Source organism: Haliotis rufescens, unplaced genomic scaffold, assembly GCF_023055435.1.
Source record: "Haliotis rufescens isolate VD_foot unplaced genomic scaffold, xgHalRufe1.0.p SCAF_9, whole genome shotgun sequence".
Lineage (NCBI taxonomy): Eukaryota > Metazoa > Mollusca > Gastropoda > Lepetellida > Haliotidae > Haliotis > Haliotis rufescens.
This window is the reverse complement of record NW_025964383.1, coordinates 34,172,189-34,195,301: the sequence shown is the minus strand read 5'-3', so window position 1 is coordinate 34,195,301 and position 23,113 is coordinate 34,172,189. Positions and strand designations below refer to the sequence as shown.

At 38.1% G+C, this 23,113-nt stretch overlaps 1 protein-coding gene across 1 annotated transcript; it reads left to right on the top strand.

Moving 5' to 3' along the window:
• Positions 1 to 17,658, top strand: LOC124147776 (sodium-dependent dopamine transporter-like). The gene is made up of 14 exons (XM_048390477.1): positions 1 to 109; positions 1,942 to 2,071; positions 3,846 to 3,977; positions 6,131 to 6,395; positions 6,698 to 6,830; positions 7,412 to 7,546; positions 9,138 to 9,241; positions 9,823 to 9,947; positions 11,357 to 11,469; positions 13,411 to 13,539; positions 13,761 to 13,860; positions 14,717 to 14,817; positions 15,823 to 15,993; positions 16,238 to 17,658. The coding sequence occupies exons 2-14, from the start codon at positions 1,957 to 1,959 to the stop codon at positions 16,337 to 16,339; spliced, it is 1,725 nt and encodes a 574-aa protein (XP_048246434.1). The 5' UTR covers positions 1 to 109; positions 1,942 to 1,956; the 3' UTR covers positions 16,340 to 17,658.
• Positions 17,659 to 23,113: the final 5,455 nt, after the last annotated feature.

Genomic DNA, 23,113 nt, shown 5'->3' with positions numbered 1-23,113 from the left:
TTTTAGACTGTAGGCATTTGTCACTGTAGGCATTAGTGGACTCCTCCCATATAGAGCCCCACAGTTGACACAGATAAAGAGGCCACTGTAGGAGTCCGCGGGTGAACAGGTGAGTGTTTGGGAATGTGACATTGTATGCTATATAGTCATATGGAAGTGGACCATAATTATACTTTGTAGTCCGGACGATTGTGTTCTTGCATTTACTTTTAAGTCAGGAAAAACGACTTAAAAGGGGAGTTGTTGAATTTAATTATTAAATGTTGCTCATACACTAATCTGGACGTACTACTCATTGTTCTATTTATGTCATCCTGTATATATATCAGATATACATTAACGCATGTTACCGTTCTCAAGTCATACTCTCATATAACATTATATTGTTCATAGTATCAAAGTTTAATCAACAATATCAAGAGCAGCGATTTAAACTACTGAAACACCCAAACACAAAGCTGTTATCAAGCGCTAGTGCAGACGTGATGCATCGTAAAAACTGTATAGAGATATCATCAGAAATACAATTTCTTTCAATATTTATACTACGAGATAGTAAGGCAAACGCTCACTCACCGATGGAACGTGGACAATATAGCTGATACAGATATAACGTATTTGAATATTAATACTACAGACAAACACTCATTATTTTTGCAGTGACGATATAACACTTATATACGTTTATTGGTAACTTTCATCAGTTTTGCTCTTCATTTTAATAACTTTGCAAATAAGCAGCATCCATATTACATGGTTGTGATGCTGCATGGTGTAGATGCTTTGTACATGTAACTTATATTGTTTCATGTTTTTTGTAAATACTTTTTTGAGTTGTAGCTGTATACTGTACTGTTAGCATGTTTTAAAAGTAAGTTGAAGGGGGATAACTCTTTGTTTGAAGAAATTGAAGCTCTCGTAAATGCCCCTTCCTCAATCGAGACAGGTCTATAGATACATGCATATATAAAGGTACATCTTGGTAGGTCAAGTCTGATAAGGCGGTAGAGAGAGAACAATAACACATGAATTACAGTATTTTCAAAGAAACGGATCGATTTTATTACAATAGTAGTGATTTGTGATATGTAATCACATTAGGTGTAAGGTAGGACACATTGATCTTGATGCTCTTGACAAGCTTGGTTCTCTTATGGATGGCTTCTTTCTCCAGTTTCTGAAGCATATCTCACTGCTTCTAGATCTGTTAGTGGACTATCAATTGCCAAATCAGAAATAAATCCGAAGATAAAAATATGTGCATGATAGTTGTGGAAAGTGCAGAATACCCAATAACAATACTCACCGAGTACAAACACCAAAGGACAATTTAGCTGATTTTTGGCGGACAAAGCCGACAAGCAAAGAATTCAGCGCGATCATTTCCATTTCAGATTTAGGCAACAATGTTAGTCACGTTGTGAGTACACCTTTTAGCGAACACGTAATGGTTAGGTTAGGTTAGGTTATTTGTTGTTTAACGCGGCACTCAACAATATTCCAGCTATATGACATCGGTCTGTAAATAATCGAGCCTGGACCAGACAATCTAGTGAGCATCGATCGTGAGCACCGATCCACGCAATTGGGATACGATGACATGTATCAACCAAGTCAGTGAGCCTGACAACCCGATCCTGTTAGTCGCCTCTTATGACAAGCATAGTCACCTTTTACGGCAAGCATGGGTTGGTGAAGACCTATTCTACCCCGAACACCTAATATCAACCTTTATTGATAGTGATGCATATAAACACATGCTTGTCAAGTATTCGGAATTGTAGACCCGATTTGGTTTGATTATGAAAATGGTTTGGTTGGTATTGTTGAACTTTGAAATTGTGTGGCATTACGATAAAAAGGGATGATGGTTTGGGTTTGCTTATATTAATTACCCATTGCAATCTTGCCTGTCAGTGAGGTAAATGTGTTTTTATTTAGTTGCAGAAACGAACAATGCCTCGTGAACACTGGAGCCATCAGTTTGACTACTTCGTCAGCCTACTTGGATATGGTGTTGGATCTGGAACATTCATCAAGTTTCCGTTCTACTGTATGCGCAATGGAGGAGGTAGGTTGTGTGTGGCACCAAGAAGCTTCGAACTTTTAAATGTTAATAATTATAGTGATTATTCCCCAGCAACTATTTACATTAAGGGGATCCTTGCAATCATTGTACATTATATACTCAACAGCAAAAGTTCCTATGACACAAATATTTTAGTGTATTTTTCAAACAAGTAAAGTTTGGTTTTCAATATTGTAGTACATGTATGGAATCAAGTCACAAAACGCAACTGCTACAGAAAAGCATGCATTCCATGCAAAAGTTGACTTTTATGCAAGCCCCATGCATTTCACTACCCAAGAATGGGTATAAAAACATGTGGGTTAACGGGATTCCACATACATTGTTAAGCATCGTACTGACAACAACCACTCAGAAAAACAACAAAATTACGCAATTATTCCACATTACGAAATGCGATGCCTGTCCGAAAATGAGCGTCTGCGAGCCATTGGTATGCTTGACGCAGGATCGAGTCAACGTGATGTTGCAAGACAATTTAACGTCCACAGACGAATGCAGTCAGAGACCATCCTCGGAGTGGCAGGCCACGCATAACCAATAATCGACAAGACAACTGGATTCGAACAACACACCTACGAAATCGATTCCAGCCAGCAACAGTGACTGCAAGAAGCATCCCTGGCCTTTGACAAATATCTTCACAAACCGTACGTCGTCGCCTCAGATGACGCCTTTTGACAGGATACCACCGTCAAGCACGTCTACAGTGGTGCAGATAGCGTCTATGCAGCGTCTATGCTGGACGGCCATGCAGTGGGGACAAGTTCTATTCACTGACGAGTCTCGTTTTCACCTCAGCCACAGCGATGGACGGATTTGTGTGTTCCGACGTCGAGGTGAACGTTACGTCAATCATTGTGTCATGGAAGAAGATCGGTTCATGGTCGGCAGCGTTATGGTATGGGGTGGGATTACAGCAAGACAGCAAGACGACCCGTTTGATAGTGGTAGAGGGAAATCTCAATGGACAGAGCTACCGCGACGAGATCATCGGCCCTGTTGTTCGACCGTTTTTGCGTCGTCATGGCACAGGCATTACCTTTCAACATGACAACGCCCAGCCTCATATAGCTCGACTTATTCAGGATGATTCTCTTCAACAAAACAACGTGAATGTCATCCCCTGGCCGGCTCGCTCCCCTGATTTCTCACCAATCGAGCTCATGTGGGATGAGATGGAACGGCGTCAACCAATGTTCCACTGGCACTCCAGGAACTTCGAACATGCTCCAGTAGATATGGACATTTATCACACAGAACTTTCTGCGACGCCTGGTACATTCCATGAGACGAAGATGTGTTGCTTGCATCGCAACCAGAGGTGGACACACACGATATTGATTTGTAAATTGACATTTTGGCATGTTCATGTTTTTTTTAATGAAATCACGCATCTTCTGAAGTCAGTATGGCAAATTAAACCATTTGAACACTTACAGGAGTCTTTTATCTGCTGCAAAGCGAAATTGGTAAACAACATAATTTTGCATTAAATCTTATGCAATGTCACAGGAACGTTTGTTGTTCAGTATATATTTTGCGAAAGATCATTATACCAAATGAAAATGTCGCATCTAAACATTTGTTGAACAAATAAGTTTATGTCAGAATGTGCTTGAAGTGTGCCAATGGGGATTTTAATGGAGGAGGTAGATTGTGTTAGATTGAAGTACATGTTAGGTGTGGGGGAACGGGCACAGTTTATTTATAGGGGAACATTACTGACATATTTTTATTCTTATTTTTTACAAAGGAGCATTTCTGATACTCTTCCTCTTCTTCACAATAATCGGAGCCATTCCATGTGTTTTCCTGGAGATGACTATTGGCCAGTACTCTCAAAGTGGACCGATTAACGTCTGGAACTTGTGTCCTTCTTTCAAAGGTATATATCGACGCCTGATTCTACTGTACCAACACTTACATAACTGAATATATGTATACTTATAGATCTGAATCGTTTTAGAAAGTATTTTCGAAATGGGGAGAGATGTGGTGGCGGGGGAAATTAACCTTTGAGAATTTCTCCGCGAGAAATAATCAGTTTTCAGGCAAATGGTTGTCTGTATGATCGATTACGTCATTTGATTGACCAAGAAGTTATGACTGCATGTCAATTCATTCGTTTACAAATCAACAAGCAACAAGGCAATGGTGAAGTCCCTGACCAGAGATTTATGTTCTCAGATGTATTTATTCTCGAGCTGAGACTATTTGTGAATCACAAACATTGCTTTTGTATTCAATTTGTATGCTTGAAACCTCGTGGATCTTACTCAAGTCAGCGTACGCAGACTATGCCAAGAAACAGCCAAAAGTAGCTTTGACAATGATTGACTGACAGATGAATGCTAAAGCATCAAAAACACGATAAGCTTCTGCTCAGCATATTGCTTTATGCAGGTGAAAAACAGCAGGTCGTGCCCAGCTCCGAGCAATCTTTTGTTAATATATACACTGAAGACAATTATGAAAAATATCTCAATTGGCCCAAAGATTTGAGCCCACTACAGATCTAATGGATCTAATGCTACTTCTTATGAACAATTACAGACAGACAGACATTTTTTTAGTATTGTTTTGGCCACGAGGCCCATAGGACAGTGAGACTTTTACAAAGGAGTATGTTAGGGTCAGTTATAATAAATTCTATACAGCTGTAGACAAATTACGTTTTTCTTTCGACACTATATCTTGCAAAATAGCGAGTCTTAAAAGTATGTTGGTATTTTTGGTTTTTGGAAGATGTACAAATTCTGGTTGGTTTTCGGTTACTGGCACAAACCTATACTATATCATAACTTTTTTATCTTCAAAGCAGCTAAATATTTAAATTAAGGATATCAGATCTGAACTTTGATAAGGATCTTCGTTTTTGCGGAGATGATAGGGCATGTAAATGGAAGTCGGATGCAATGTTAGATTTAAAAGTCGGGTTAGTGTGCAAAAGTTTGTTACTTGATCAGATGACCATTCTTGATAGTGAATGTCTTTGCAAAGTTCAAATGGACAATTTAAATGAAAAGATTGGTTTCATAAGTTAGAAAGAAAATGCACATAAAAAAAAATAATTCTGTAGATGCTCCCCCGAATCTCAATCATTGTCAAATGAATCCCAGTTCTTTTCCAAAATAATTGATTTGTTTTTCCTACATGAATCTTGAACAAAGCACTATCTTAAATTATAGATGACTGTTACATGATTGACTAGTGATTAATGAGCGGTAACACTGAGCACTGAAGGATGCTACACTTGTGTGTTTTCTGACCAAAAATGCTTACGGCACTCGAGTTTTCCTGAATATGTAGATAACGGTTTAAATTGTCAACAAAGAAAGCCATTTTCCATTGTCAGCATTGTTATTTAAATAAATGATGTCATTACATGTAATATGGAAAACAGTGTTACCGATGCACGAAACAATGCTTCTGACTATGCAAGAATGAATGTGCAGTGTACTATAGTATAACATTGTTGCAATACAAAATAGATACGTTTTCAACCTTGAGCGTTACATACTTCCATATTTTAATGCCAGTTTTTTAAAACTTGTTTTATACAATTCACAAAATCCTCAAAAAGGGTCAAAAAGGCATTTTGAAGAATTGAAAAGCATTACATATTTAATTGAGATGTCAGAGCAGTGGCCATAAACAGTTTTGCCAATTCAGCTCCCCTATAGCGCATTTTGAAAGTATGGTCCAAACATGCAACATACAATATCGCAAAAAAGGAACACGTTTTGATGCCCACTACAACATAAACACAGGTTTACTCAAGCAAAACTGACAAGGTATTATAGATATTGCGAAAAAACGATCATATGTGTAGGTTCCCACCAGCAACTACATAACAAATTAAAAATACTGAATAATGGTCACAAGAAGTTTCAGGTTTCAGTTTGACCGAAGCGCAAAGGTGAAATGAAGGTCAAAATATATGATATCGCGAAAAACGGAAAACAATGTTCAGCCCACATACTAACTGCACACTAACTACCAAATTTCATCATTATGTTTCATCCTTTTCTTTCACAGGTCTTGGCGTTGGAGCTTTAATATGCGTCTGGTTTTTCAGTAGCTACTATAATGCCATATTCTCCTGGTTCATGTATTACCTCTTCTATTCCTTCTCTGAAATACTTCCTTGGGACAACTGTAACAACACTTGGAACACACCTACATGTATATCTAGCAAGGATCTTCGAAAGTTTACAAATGTCACTATTTCTTCGTATAATGCAAGTGAGACTGGAATTACTAACAACATAACCGGGGTTACTGCTGCTGAAGAATTCTGGAGGTAAGATTTACATGCATTTTTAGGTAATAACATCATAAATTCAAGCATATACACACCTTCGTACCTTGGTCTACCTCTAGATATACATACTGTTATACAGCTTTTCAAGAACTATGCTAAGTACATAATTGAAACACCTCTAGGAGCATTTGCTTATATATATATATATATATATATATATATATATATATATATATATATATATATATATATATATCGAGCGTTTGCTTTTATATATATGCAATATGTATTGACATGCCATTATGGATATTTGTCTTAAATGACTATCCTTTATATTTAAGAAATAAGGTGTTGGAAATGACTGATGGTCTGGATAATCTCGGTGGCGTTAGATGGCATCTTGTTGGTTGCCTGGCGATCACACATGTGATTTTATTTTTGTGGATTTTCAAAGGAATAAGAGTATCAGGGAAGGTAAGTGAGCCAACAATGCCCTCAAATGTGTGTAGAAAAGTGCAACATTTGTCACGTGTGTGATGAACTCATGTATTCAACAGATTTGGATGATATGTAAACTGATCATGAACCTGTACCTTTTTCGTGTAGAATAGGTCTACCTGTGTCCTATAGTTGTGGTAAGAGGTGACTGAAATGTATTGGATGATGAGGCTATGTGACTTAACTGATAGCATGCCATCTTACCCTTATTGCAGCATGTGTAAATATTAAATGTCAGGTCAGGACACTGGTATCGCAATTGTAAGGCAACAATCACCACCATCATGAGGCGATGATGCAAAATTTGTTCAAGCATTGTCATAAGCCAATACTTTAACCCACTGTTGTTATTATTCAGTTTTGACAGTTATATCATATCCTTTTCTTTTATTTGTTCCTGTATATCAAAGGATACAAAACGACAAATAACACAATACAACCTTGCTCCAGTATCATGAACAAGTGGTACTCATTGATTGCCTTTAGACACATAAAAGCTAAAGTAGATCATGCAGCATTTAACCTCCTGATTTTCACACTGTATATTCTTGGACCAGCTTGTCTACATCACCGTAGGTCTTCCCTACATCCTCATCACAGTGTTTCTCATACGAGGTTGCCTACTTCCGGGATCAGCTGATGGAATATACTACTACATTTATCCAAAGTTTGAGAGACTTACGGAACCAAAAGTGAGTTTTTAAGCGTCGGTCATGTTCAATTTGAATCATAGGGAAATTAATTTGCGTACATAACAATACCCTGTAGTAAATAATATCTCCTAAAAGCAGAGTCAATTGTACGATTCAACCTATATCATAAGCATGTGTTTCTGAATCACTGTCAAATACCGATTACCACGTATTCGCGAAAAGGTGAACGTATCCTGCACCACTGGTGATACCCATCAGAAACACATGCAACTAATCAACAAATGCAATGAGTTACTGAGGTAACGACTGAGTTTGACTTTCGAAATACGATGAATCTTTTCTTATCAACTTGCAAATTCAGGTCATAAAAATCATAATTCAAGTGCAAGTGCAAGTCTTTGTTTAGTATATGAGGATTCCGACCACTGCCTTGCAACACAGCCAGTGAGTAAAATATTAAAGAACTGCATGAAGTGAGACAACACAAAAAAGCAAAGCAGTTCACAGTCATTTTGAAAACAATACCGTTAATTTTTAAAACTACCAGCCATATTGGCCTCTTAGAATGCTCTTACAACAGGCATAAGCTACTTTCAATATTTCTATTCTTTAAACACTGATCTGTTTAAGTTATGTTTTATAAGGAAAATTCACAGACGTCACCAAATATGAGTTTATTTAACTTTCAGGTAAGCCGTAAGATCTTCCTGGCGATAACAAATAGGCAAAATCTTTGAAGTGTGTGTATAACTTGCAATAATGCAATAATAAACTGAAACGCAGGTACCTCACTTTGCAAAAATAGTATTCAACAATACAAGACAGAGGCTCTTGAAAACACCATACACCTTGGTTTATGCACATGCAACCAAACCCTCGACTTAATCGAGAGGGTTAAAATATCAGTTAGACTTGTGACGAGGGTGGGCACCACTTAGTCATCGGCCAGGCCATTGGGTGGTAGAGGGGATATGACAAACAGCCATGGCAATTTAGAAAAAAAATCATTGAAGCATCACTTCAAGGGCAAATACACAGGGCCACTGGCTTGTTAAGCTGGGGAAGGACTGGTACTGCACTGGTCAAGAGAAACAAGTTCACCACAGGTTATCTGCATAGAGAATTCAGAAAAGACTCCATGCAGACGGAATGATGTCCAGATGTACGGTTCAAAGCATTCAAATGTTTTTTAAGCCATCGCCAATCAACCAATCTTGCGATCACCAATGGGGTTACAACACCGGTACACATTAAGCACGAGTATCACAGCTGGGCATAGATCTGCGAGGTCTCCTGACCTATGTCAGGGATCCAGAGATTATAATAGCAGAAATTCTCCAGCAACTTTATCACCTCAATTGTTAAGTTCCAAAGAAACTTGCATTCACGTAAATAGTGTGAATTACTGAATGTTAACAAAACGAGTATGTTTCGATTCCATTCAGTTACTCACATAATGTGTCCAAACAACGTGAAATGTCTTTTTTGTATGTGTAGATAAACACACTAAAACAACTATAAAGTATTCGCCAAATGTTTCACGGTCTTTCTTCATTCACTTCAATGAGGACATACAACTGTTTCAACTGGATAATGAACATTTATTTCTGATTGTTCTCTTTGTTTGCAGATATGGATCCAGTCCTGTAGTTTTGCACTGCATTCACTAGGTATAGCCTCTGGGTGTATAACCTCCATGTCTGGACACAACAGAATGAATAACAACTGCTTTAAGTAGGTTTGATGTTTGCTCACCCCGTATCTTGTATACAATTTGCAATGTTAAAAAGCATTATCGTGAGTCATATCACGGCGTGCCAGCTTAATGTGAAAGGGAAGTCGAAAATGATGCGTTCACCACTTCGGAGAAACCAGCGAGCACGGGAGGCGTGATGTTTAACCTTGAAATATAATCAGGACAATTGCAGGATTCGAACCTACGATTACAGGTTCCCGACACACCTCAGTTATGAAACAGGGGAATTTCTATTGAAGAAGTTAATTTGCCCATGCCCGGAGGTTTTACCAAAGTGGTAAACGTCCAAGACCTGCCCCTATTTGGACTTTGCTCCCTCGTGGAGCTAACACGGCATGATATAACTGGAATACTGTTCAAAGCGGCGTTAAACACAAATCACTCATTCACTCATATGTTAATTAGTGAGAAATGTGTATCTAAAGTGAATCTATGAATGTACCATGTGATCTTTAAGTCAGTTGCATCTTTAACTTTCCTTGTCTTGCTGTGCATGTTCGGAAGTTCATCAGCCTTTAGTATCATGGTAGCCACACAGTTGATCCTTTGTTACTTTCAGAAATGCCATATTGCTTTGCTTGGCTGATTCCCTCTCGGCCATTTTGACTGGATTTGCTTTCTTCACAATCGTCGGTCACGTCGCCTACATACGTGGAGTAAACGTAGATGCTTTTGAGTCATCAGGTCAGTGACCAAGAAATACGTAGTTACATTTGTGCTCTGGATGTTATGGATGAATAGGACCTATTTCATAATAATGTCTATAAGTCGTCGAAACTGTCGTATGGTAATTTGGGTTACCTTGTGCACCTTTAGTGGCAAGTGCGTCGACTGTGGTGCCCAAAGTTGCTCAATGGTTTGGGGCTTATTACTGGCCTGGGTAATGTAGTGATGCTCTGCTGCTGCAAGTTCACTGTGACAACCTGCGATGTGGACATGTGCATTTGCGTTTTTGAAGACAAAAGGACGACGTTAACATATGTAGCAAGCCAAGCTCCAACATGTTGTCATGCTAGTAGTGTCCCTTGACTCATCCCTAGGACGTTGTGTTCTCTCTGTCATAATCCCTCCTCATAACATCCCTAAACCCCAACCACACACGTCATATTGATGGGGATTGACGTTGACATTACTTTCAAAGGTCTTTAAACATTCCTGTAAACACTACACTTGACTATCATCTATTCCCGCAATGCCTACGTCATCTTCACCATGACATTACAAACGTGGTATTACTAGTAGTGCCCTTACACCGGTAGCCCTGTGTTGTCTTTTTGTCCTCGATTCCATAGACTCTGGGAGACGATCCTATATGGATGTTGTGGATCTTGTACGCAGATGGGCTGCCCGATGTCGACAATGAATGGTCTGTTTGGAAACTCTAACAATGGTAGCCCTGTGTTGTCTGTTTGTCATTGAGTCCATAGACCTTGGGTCTGAGACGATCGTATACAGATGTTGTGGATCTTGTGCATCCTGATCGGAGGCAACTATCAGTGATTGGCGGAATCTCTAAAACAATCTGCTGATCAGATACTGGTCTATTGGCTACAATAAACATAATCTGTCTATCTGAATCACAAACAGAGTCATTTATAAGCCTTTTCTCGAGTATGTTGCAATTTTAAATCCGATGTCAAATCTATCTGCCTTAAATGTGAAATGTCTTTATGTATCAATCCATCATCTACATGTACATGAAGTGCCTAATGATATGCATTTCACGATGCCTCCATAATTCATAATGTTCTCTGTAGTTATTATAAAATATCAGCCCTTTAAACTATTTGTATATGGGTGAATCCAAGTATATTTGAGAATTTGTCAATTTTGATTTATTTTTACAAATATTTTCCATATTTTACGATAAATTAGCAAGGAACAGATCATAAAAAAGAGAGCCCATTTGGAAACTTTAGATGACATATGCCTTCATTATTAACAAACTATTCTGAACCTTTGAATATTGATATGAAACATTATATAAAGGCACACTATGTTTCATGAGAAATAGCCCATGGTGACGTTTTACTTTAAGCTAGCCGTGGGATAAAACATTCATCTCCATGCAAACATTTTTTCTTGTGTTTCAGGTTACAACCTTGCCTTCATCGTTTACCCTGAAATGCTGGCCTCTCTCCCGTTCCCCCAGTCATGGTCGGTCTTGACTTTTGCGACACTGATGATGCTTGGAATAGATTCTATGGTGAGGGTGATGCCTAGGTTAAGTCAGATGTATGCATTCATAATCTCGTATTCTTATTGGTCAGATTGAGAGCATGAACTGAAAATATATACATAATATATCTTCAATCACATGCCAGAACTGTTCATCTGCAATCATTTTGTGCTGTTGTGTACACAATTGATAACATTGATTTTTGTGAGTGGCGGGTGCTACTGTTAAAGAATACCTGTTCCTGTAGTGGAAATGTTTCTTGGTACTATTTTCCTCTAGGTTTCCAATAGTTTTTACAAAGGAACTTGTTTCCACACAATACATTTACACTGGCAATATTTGTTCAGGATTGAACTGATTCAATGTGGAACTGATCATCGTTGACACTGGCGCTAGGGCAGGACATGTTTACCTTTTTCGCAATCACCTGGTGTCAACGCTGATTTTCAGTAATCCAGTCATATTATGTTCACACCCATTGTGCCTTTTACGCCCAATGGAATCTGTTCCTGCAGATAATCGAGAATGATTATTTACTGACGTTAAGGTTTCACATTTAGCAAATTAGATTATTTCAAGTAAACATTTCCGTCTCAATACTGAAGAATGTTCACACGATATTTTCATATTTGGATGACGTTTGCCTCAGGGAGTAAACTGTCTGCTGCGTGCAAGTGCACATACACTAAAAGATTCTCCTCATAAAACAATAAACATGGAAAGTCGCTCTATTTGTATCAGCAGGCATTCGTCTTCATATTTAAACGTAGTATGTATTTGAGTGAGTAAAGTAGTGAGATCGGTTTGACGTATGATCCTGCCAACAAACCGATTGTCATATGTGATGATCACGATTCTAGGATTCGGGCGCATCACATGCTGACGTGACTAACACTGCAGTCAAATCCGGCGCCATAGACGACTGGGATGCACGTGCCTATTTAAATCGTAGAGGACCAATGGCAGCAATCATAACCTAATTTTCACCAAAGGGTATAATGCTGACACACCAGCAATGATAACAGGAGCGAATCCATCGACCATAGGTTTCTGAAACGTCTACGGGACAGTAAATTGCGGTGCCTTAGACGACTGGGACTAATTTATCTGATGAAATAGCCATTTGTTTTCATCCCTGTGTGGTAGAGATGTTTAACGTTTATCTGGCCAATTACTATTCCCATTTTTGAATGGTAACTAAAACGACAAAACCCCAACCATATTAATAAGAAATATCTGAAAAAGGAAGTGCCGATAATACAATTCCGAACATATCATGAGCATGCGATCACGAATCACTATCAAATATACATGTGATACCACATGTGGCATCCATTACAAACGCATGCAAAAGCAAGTCAATTCTTTACGGGAACATATGGAACAAGTCAAACTAGAGAATTACTTCGTCAAATTTGAAAATGCCATCCGCGTGTCCACCATAAACCGTTTTGAAAACTTTCCTTAGGCCTCGAATGTTATAGCCTTGAGTCGTATGACCCCCTTTGACATCTTGTGCCTCAAACGTTGCGAAATGTAGACACCAAAGTCACCTCTCTTGCCATACGGCATTTGGGAAGTCTTTTTTCACTTTGATGCTTTATGAGTAGATGTAAATATGAAACTCACTGGTCTCCTTTATGTTTAGTTTTGGCGGGTATCATTGGAAGGGAATTGGATATCAGATCATCGGTATAGCTGAAGCCTTAGTTAAACTTCTTTAAACAGAAGAAGGGACACAGTTACTTGGGTTGCCTTAAGTGCATAATTATATAAATACAACTACCACTGAAATTTGATTTATCAATACATGTATATAACGACAATGTTGAAACGATATATATCAAATTGTATAAAAACATTTGGTATTGAAATTGAAATTTGAAATCATTATGTGAGCCTTATAATGTGAGTTCCATGGCACTAACATATTTTTAAACAAATGTCATATCAGATCTGTCTCCACAGGTACCAGGCATTGCAACTATCACGGCAGCCTTGGAAGACGTGTTTTCGCAATTGTTTAAGAAGCGCCTCTTCTTCACGTGTGCAGTGCTTCTTAGCACTTTTCTATTTGCTCTTTTATATGTATCACAGGTAAAACCATATACACATCTAAATGTCTTTTTCATGTATTGTCTACAAATTGGTTAAGTTACGTTTTGCGTATCAAATTGTTATAAAACGAAAATTGGAGAACTAAATAGCTGTAATTTTATAATTCTTTCAGTTGTGTTTATGTGTGGATCCTATGTTGTACAATACGGACATATGTGTACCATGTGATGATACCAAGGTAAAATTTGTATACATTTAAGGGTGGGATATATGTGGTGACCCTGGTGGACTGGTTTGCCTACTTTCCCTCTACAGCCTTAATTGCAGTTCTGGAATGCATGGTAGTTGGTTGGTTCTATGGTAAGTGTTGAAGTGATGATCTTTATTTTTTTATTGTTTCCACAATTGACACCACGGAATATTTTACAACAGATAAACTTTACCTAAACAACTGAAGAAGACACTTTCTATAATTAAGAGGCACGGTGGCAAACCTGGAGCCTGAAATATACATGAATTACAGTTTTATCCCCCTCTTTTGAAACATCAGCATGTCCGTCCGTCTGTCCTCCATCCGTTTTCTTTTAATGGAGCAAAACAACTAAACCGTTGGATATTTCTCTTTAAAACTTTCTTTACAGATCAGTCGAGTTATGAACTGTGCCTTATGGTGATTTGGAATTTGTACTTTTTTACATTTTGTTTTATGTTTTCATGATGACCAGTTGGACTTGTACTCAAAATGAGAGTTATGTTTATAGACCAGAACCCCAAAACTGTTGAATATTCCAGATGAAACTTTCTATACTTATTTAGTCTGGTGGTGAACTAGTGCCGTTTGACACTACTGAAAAGCACCATGTTTAACCTTACTGAACAACCACATGGTTCATTGAGCGGGTACAATGGAGGGAAATGACTCCTAAAGAGTACATGGCAGAAAATTAAATATTGCGCGCAAAAGGCATGGTTTGTAATCACAGACTGTAACTATCAGACACTATTTTACCAAACGGATGGGGTTAAGATTAGGGTGGGTCGAGGGTAGTACCAAGCAGGATAGATATGTACTCACTATTGTGCTTCATGCAACAATTATATCTACATGTATATCTTGGCCTTTATGACAATACGTGGGCACTGAGGATGGAATCTGCCGAGGAATCCCCACGTACATAATCCTTTAGAATAGTTTACTTGTCAATTTCATTTTCAGGTACAGAGAGGCTTCAGGAGAATATCAGTAAGATGTGGGGAAAGAAGATGCCTCGAGTCATGGTCATTAGCCTAAAGTTCGTTTGTCCACTACTTCTGCTCGTAAGCTTCATGATATATTGCTCTTTTGTGTAACGTTACAGACAACATGCTTTTTGATAAAACTGACTGAAACAAGTTTGGAAGGTTTGAGATCCAGTTTTGAAATTACTTGAGACATCTTTTAAAATAAAAGAAAGTTAAATTGTTAAATGTTGAATGTAAGAGGTTATTGGTCACTGGCTGCACACCTCACCTCCTGCAGATTTGGAAAAAAATAGATTTGAAAAAGTGTGAATGTTCAGAAGATGACATGAAGAAGGCAGTTTTTGATATTATTCATATGATTATTCATATACTCAATAATTTATAGTATACAGTAAATGCCAGTGAGTAAGGAGGTGTGAAAACTCCACGTAATGTCAAAAGATGAGATAGTAACGCGCATCATTCCTCCGAATGTCTACCTTAAAACGTCTGGAATAACCCAACCAGGTCATATGATGGTGAATCTTGATTGATTACTCAGTTGTAAGGAAAATGTTCCTTTCCATGAAATTTGAATAAACTGTAATGCTCATAAGGTACCTGAGCAATTAAGACATGTGGACGCTATAAGCTGGACCTGACGGTGTATTGTCCGATATAAAGAGGAAATTCTCGATTGAAAAAACGAAATCGACCCTCTTGTTGTACAGCTTGTTACAGAGGCTGGCATCATTCTGAATGTCTATGCCCATAACAATATAAGAGATAACTAAAGATGTAGATTTTATAACGTCTACTGCCTTGAAGTATTAATCTAGAACTAATTGCAATACAGGATAATTGAAAAGGACAATGTTCTACGTACATTAAATGTTCTTGGACAATATTACTAATATCGATTGAGATATCAGATACATGTAACATATTTAAACACATTTAACACCACTATTTGTTCAACCTGAGTATTTTGTTTTGTTCATTGAACTGTTACATGCACAAATTATCAAAGTAATCTGTTGTTCCCGAAAGCACTGTCTTCCCTTGTTTCACCGCTAATAAACCCTAATTGTATCGTATCAGGTTACATTCTGCTACTCTCTGTACTCCTACCGGCCTCCGAAGTATGGGGACTACATATACCCTGCCTGGGCTACAGGTGTTGGGTGGATGATATCACTCGCATCAATCCTGCCGATTCCTATCATTTGGCTGTGGACGGTTCTCAATAGAAATGAAACTTCACTGAAAGAGGTACACTTCATGTTTTTCTTTTCAAACTATATTAAATTACATGATTGTTGTAATTTGTGGTACTAAGACATTAATCTGTTAAGTTGATGTTTCATGTGTTTTCGTAGTTGGTCACAGTATAAACACTTCATAATGTAATAAAGCATCACTATAACAAAAACTTACACATGAAACTGCACATTTAAAACCTATAAATCATTATCTGTATATGTTATTAACAACAAGGGGATGCGACATGTTTCAGAAAATTAAAAGATCAATGGAACCCAATGAAAACTGGACTGGTTCAATCGGAATGGAGGGCGTCTTACAACCTATGGCGGGACATGAACTGACATCAGTTTAATACGAATATGCAAACGCTTTGTACGTCTGAGTTAATGTTATATACAGGCCTGTGTATGAAAACACTAAACTACAGCGGAAGTCAGTGATGCCATGTCGCTGTAAAAAAGTTTCTCATTTGATTGTTCTCCAGTGTCGCCGTTCCGTAAAACCAGCTCGTCACTGTAAAATGATCTCTGCTCCTCACCTACTCATTACTGTCCGGCGGTCTGCCGCTCAGCATCAGTTCTTTGACTTGGTGTTTGTAATGCTATCGCTGGAACATTTGTTGTCTGTAAATATCATTTTCCAGCAGTTTAATCTTATGCTTTTATCATATAATGATTTGACATACATCTCCTTGTGTGTGCAAGCGTATTCACATGTTGAAAATGTTTTAGTAACTTTGATTCTCATGCAGTAGAGGGATTTGCTAGTACTATTTTGATATTTCTAATGTTTTTGTCGTTATTCACTTGTATCCCACCTCTCTATTTGTACACATCTAGCTGTAAATTTTAAATAGTACTTCTGGGTAGCTAATGTGCATCCCTTTAGAATGATACTTCTATCTACAGTATTGGGTCTGTAGTTAGTTTGCTATTCGTATTTTCCCAACTATAGAAATAATTCCTTCACTAGTAGCAAGCGGTTACTGTCTTCTCCGAAGTCCGCGCTTCTCGCGCAAGTAGCTCATCGGTACCGAGTGCAGCTATCGTCAGGAATCGTTAGACTTTGACGTTTCGTTCTGATACTTCGTTCTGAACTTAGTTTCGCCTTGGGGTAATTGTGGGACAGGTATACTTATACTGACTTACCCTGGTGCCATTGTGCTAAACTTATTTGCTAGGGTATTTATTATATCCGCTTTTATCTAGTAATCTGTGAATAACTAGTTTGCTCAGGTGTATCTGGCTAAGGTCAAGTACCTTTATATTGTTGGAAGTCAAGAACATCAATGAGTCAAGTATTCTCTGGAAGTCAAGTATTTCCATTTTTTGTCCAAGACTATAAGACAAAATATTTATTTGGGCGTATTCGTCGATCTGTCAGTGTCCGAGAGACAAATTTTAGGAAAAGATCCACAGTGCCCATTTCTCACATTCGCACCAAGCCAAGGTAATTCATTCATTACTGAGTGCAGATTTAACAAACTCCAATGTGTTTATTGGTCACAGCCATGCCAGTTGAATAATCTATCTACGTGTCTCGCTGATTGTCTTATCAGAGTGTTGTTTCATCCATCTTATGTAATAGCTGGTTGTGCGGTTGTATAGTTACTTGGTTTGCATATTGGTTCATTGTTTATTCATCAGAGATCTTTGCCTGTGACAAATGGGATCCAGGGAAACATTGTCAAATAAAATTATGAACTTTTACCACATTGTTTTTTATTTCTTAACACTCTAACCGCAGGAGCTCAGCTCAGTAATTGTTTACGACAACATGCTATGTTGTTGGCAAAATGAAAGGCTGTACTTGTGTTTTAACAATACAGAAACGAATCATAATAACTGAGAAAACGCTAATTTAACACTTAGAATAACGCAATCTCTCGTGAAATACGCCCTAAGAACTAGTACCCTATCTTAAAAATGTGCGTAGTAGACGTGGCAAATTGTACAAACGCAACACGCAGCGAGTCCAGTTTGGCTGCAAACGTTCCAACGCCAAACTTTTAATGAACTTGGAGCTCCACCCTAGTTGGCTTACCGGCGACTGTCCCAGTACGGCAGTTAAAAAGAACAATGGTGTAAACACACTTGTTCTTTTTCAGAATATTTTAGGGCAGAATTCGGTTTTGTGTTTTGTGATTGTACTTTGTATTGTGTCTTGATCAGGGCAAATAGTTCCACTGTGCAGCCACATCCAAAATACTTCGGTCATTCTGAACAAGCACACGTTCGTTCAGCAGAAAGACAGTCGGTTTAAGTTCCCCTTACAAATTAAATAAGATGGGTTTTTTTCTGCTAAAAGCGATATGAAAATAAACACTAAACACAATCAGCCAATCAAATGCCGGAAACGACATATGTGCACAGTGGGCAAATATCAGAGAGATATGCACTAGTATGTTTTCCCCATGGGGTAATAAAAGGGATTATTACCCACGTGGTGAAGATACAGGTAGTAAGATATCAAATCAGTACGCCACACGTGTGTCGTAAAGGTTGACCTCGTTTTATTCGTTTCGATTAGATAATCGTGACCTTTATCATACCGGAACTACGTTTTTTCATCATAAGCAATCACGAGACGTCATTCACTTTTAGAACATTTTACTACTATGTACAGAACTGAAGGAATCGCATGAAAATGAGAGACATCTACAAACACTCGATTAAACCAAACGAGCTTGTCCATACTCGAATCTAATTAAGCTATCCGAGCTATTATATGCATTTCATGTTATATATGGGTACAATGTGTGAAGCCCCTTTCTGGTGTCCCCAGCCGTGATATTGCTGGAATATTGCTAAGAGCGGCGTAAAACCATACTCACTCACTCATGTTGTATACGCGAGCTGTATCCATTTGTCATGTACGATTACAGATAGGACCTAGATCGTGATCCTTATGAGCGTGATGCCCCCGACCACAATCGCGACTTTCAGTTTGATTTAATGTAAAATGTTAAGCGTATGGAGATGAAGTCAATTTAAACTACGTCGACCGATATCTAGACTTACGTTGGATGATCAGTGTACACTTCGAAGCGTTTTCCGCAGCACTGTTCCCGTAGGTGTGTATGAATGAACTACACGACTACACGATCAGATCACTCAAAGTTTTAATTCCCGATAGAAATCATTCGAAAACTCCATGGAGGTGTGCCTGTCTTATGATATTGTGGTCTAAAACAATACCAAAACAATATATGTGAACAATAACCTTCCCTATTGATCTCTAGCGTAAAACGCTGTGTGGAGTTATCTTTTCTCATTCTGATGGTGACCTTTCCCTTCGTTTGAAGCTGTCACTCACACAATATGCAAGCAGAATCGAGTTTGATGATTTTCATTTCTTTTTGTAAGGTCGTAAGTTAACGTGAACGTCTTTGGCTAGCACCCTTTTCCAAAATGGTAGATCAAGGAACCCGATCCAATTTGATTGCACAGCAAAAATATACCGGCGATGCAAGTGACCGACTGTGACCGTTTCGAGCGGCTCTGTTTAAGTTTTCTAACAGTGGTGCTGCCTACCAACAACAACGCTACTAGATTAACATTAATTGAAGAAATAAAAGCATTGAACGTTGCTGCTGGCAACACATGTTTGCATATGCATAGAAATGTCAACAATGCCCATGTTGGGGCATATATCAGTATCTATGCGCAACCAGATTTGCAACAGGTTTCAATTTGGTCTCGTTAGAAAATGGGTTCACGAAACTGGTGAATTTTTTATGGTATCTAACGAGAATGAGCACAGTAGTATCTGTATATCCTTAATAATGTTTCACCAACATGATAGTTCCGGAGGAATGACCTGTTCGACGTTAATTGAAAGTAGACTGCGCTTCCCATCGTCAACTAGTGTGCAATGTCCGGTGCAATGTGACAATGCTTAGGACACCGGCAGCGACGACAACGGCACCACCTTCGATGGATAGTTATTAGTTCAACACATCGCGTAAGGTTATTCAGACGCAATGATTTATGCTTCTGAAGCATTCTTTTAATGGTGCCACTTCACTTGTCTGTAAGACTTGGGTTGGTATTGTGAAGCGATAATTTGATCAGTGCCGATGGTCTTCAATTTACCACCGACAATGTTGAAAAATATGTATTGAGCTTACAATGACATTCCATTAGCAGGAGACTTCTGTCCATAAGCAGGAACATCGTTTCAGTTCAAGATTATCTGCCAACATGATGTCCACTGGGCTCACTGTTCCCGACTCAGTGTGCGCTGCATCAAGTTGCGACATGGAGAGACAGAGCAAGGTTATAACGATTCCTTGTTGCACTTTCATTCAAAACTGTTGTTTCCTACTGAATATTCAAAACTAGCACATGTATGGTAATGATTGGTAGTTCATAATAGCAACATTTGTTCAGTCATGCGACAAAAACACGAATTGACATGAAGGAATGTAAATGGTAACATGCTATCAAAAACTGTGTGACGTCTCGGACAATACAAGAAGGGTCAAGGCATTCTGTCAGTCTGGGGTGCCATCGAATCAATGAAGTAATGCTGACTCACTAATTTATCAGCCTTTGTGTCATTTCCCCCAACCCCTTAACTACTGCAGCATTCAATTCTAACAAGTAGTTTTCATACTACCATGGACCCTGTGCAATGGGATAAAGTCGGAGACACGTCCGATGCACAGGGACATCCTTTGGCAGACCTTACCACGGATCACTAGTTATTACACATACATGTCTTTGCTTATAGCAGCAGAAGGAATGATGTACAGAATGAACGAACCGAGTTTAAGTGTTCCTTACGCATCACAATTTCCTCTTACATCTGATTTCATACTTATTTCAGTTCTGACATTAATTAGAAATATGTCAAATGCAACCATCTATCAGCCAGTCCGTTACTCAGTTTACATACATGTTATAGTTTGAAATAAAAGATCTATTCAAAATATTCTGTCTATAATAAAACGTGTCATCTGGTGCTATGTGTCATCACAGGTGTCAATTAATTGTATTTTCCAACGTTTCTTCTACAGTGGTAGTAGAAGTAGTAGTAGTAGTAGTAGTAGTAGTAGTAGTAGTAGTAGTAGTAGTAGTAGTAGTAGTACATAACAGGAATCGGTCCCAACATAAGATGTGTATCATAAATAAATAGATATGTACGATATTTATAGCTCCTTGTTTGGGAACATATGTTGACTAGTTTTGTGTGTTTGTTTGTTGTTTTTCACTCAGCAATATTCCTGCCACGACGGCGTTCTTTGTCTATCATGTTGTGACAATATTATCCTTGTCATTACTTACTTGTGTTATCCCACTCTTGTATGCAATTGTTGTTACCGTTAATCCTCTACTGTTAATCCTCCACCTACTATATATATTATGTACAATGTCCCTGATTCAGTCTTGCTTCACAATGGTATAAGGATCTATACCGAAACGTCGCTTTTTACAGTATTAAAGAAGTTGGTATCCATAAATCGTGTCTACTTTATTAATATCATTGTTAGAACATACATACATAGCTGGCATACTAATACAGAAAATACGAATGTTAGTGTCTTTAAATATTAAGTAATCAAAGATCCTTATCAGAAACTGTTATTTCTTTACTCGAATTATGATACAGATAAAGTTACGAGATTATACAGATCTATCCTAGCATATCCCACTTTCGAACACTTACTTATTCCGCCGCAACTATTTAAACATGTGTGTATTATTGGATAATGAGCATTGACAGCTGAAATTACATTATGATTAATATTAATGTTTTTTCTATTCATTGTCCACTTTTTGAGGAATCATAAAATACTAATTCCTTTCATATTTATTGTATTTCTATTCATTGTCGACTTTGGGGGGAATTATTCGCGAGTACAATTATATAATGTTTAGCAGACGTCTTTACCAAGATCAGCTGTTTATTTCGTTGGCATGCGGGAGACAACAATCTATCATATTTTCAGGTTCCAGACTACGTGTGTTTAGATCGCGATTGGATATATTCAAAGTGATCAGTCATGAAATAGCGAGTGTTGTAAAAGGTGTAACAGTTTGCTGATGTTTTATGAAAAACGGTGCTTTCGTCAATTTCGCTGTCCTTTCCCTCAGTTGTGTGTACCGTAGTTATATATGTTTGAACTTTTAATTAATAAGTAGTGACACTTCACCATATGCTTACTATACAAGGAATATTATTACAGACTCAGTCTTTTGTCAATTCAGCAACAATTAAGTCATGTATATTCCCGCAGAAGGTGGCGTGTTTTATCATGTGCAGCAGCAACAGGAAGTAGAAACGACTGCTGACATTCACGATGCTTATTAGGTACATTTGAGTCATTGTCACATTGAAGGTGAAGGTCAGATGTAGTGAAGACACGACATTTTGCTCTCTCGTGAAAATTGAAGATTTATATTAGGTCTCTCACAGTATAAACATTTTTTTGTGCGTTGAAAGTGCAAAACCACACTTTTACAACTCTGTGCTTCTGAGAAAATCAGCTTGACGACCCTTTTAGCGTCAGATCAAGGCACACTCATGGATAAAAGTGCGTCACAGGAAAATACTGGAACTAATGTCAAAAAGCAAAGAGGTGAGATTGATGAACACACGTCTAATAACAGCAAAGAGGTGAGATTTATGAACACACGTCTAATAACAAGAGAATTATTTTAGAATATCAACCTTAATGTCAGGTATTAAAAGCTTGAAGGACAAATGGAATAAGTGTATTGAGGTGAATGGAGATTATATTGTAACTGATGTTCATATTGTGTTTAATGATTCTGATACGTTTTATTGTAGGGACCCTGGTGGAAAGAAGCGGCACTAACTACAGTGCATTTCTGTTTTCCGGTAGGTCACACATTTTAGTAAGTTCATACCATGGTTGCACATGTGATGTCCAGAGAGTATTTGTTTAAAATTGTCAAATAATGCTGTCTCTAAACCTACAGAATTAACTATTTTCATGATTGGTACTGCATTCTGTATACTCGTCGAGACACCACAGGAGAGCACGAAAACTGTGACAGATATGTGGCAAGCTATTCAAAATTTGACACATCATTTTGATGACGGCCATGGAGATTACAGATTATAGATTACTGGACACGATGAAACACATGATTGATTC

Bases quoted from the DNA above. Each gene is read 5' to 3' on its own strand.
- LOC124147776 (XM_048390477.1), top strand. From the start codon at position 1,957: ATGCCTCGTGAACACTGGAGCCATCAGTTTGACTACTTCGTCAGCCTA. The intron at 9,948-11,356 runs GTCAGTGACCAA...CTTGTGTTTCAG, and splicing joins AGATGCTTTTGAGTCATCAG to GTTACAACCTTGCCTTCATC. The intron at 14,818-15,822 runs GTAAGCTTCATG...GTATCGTATCAG, and splicing joins TTTGTCCACTACTTCTGCTC to GTTACATTCTGCTACTCTCT.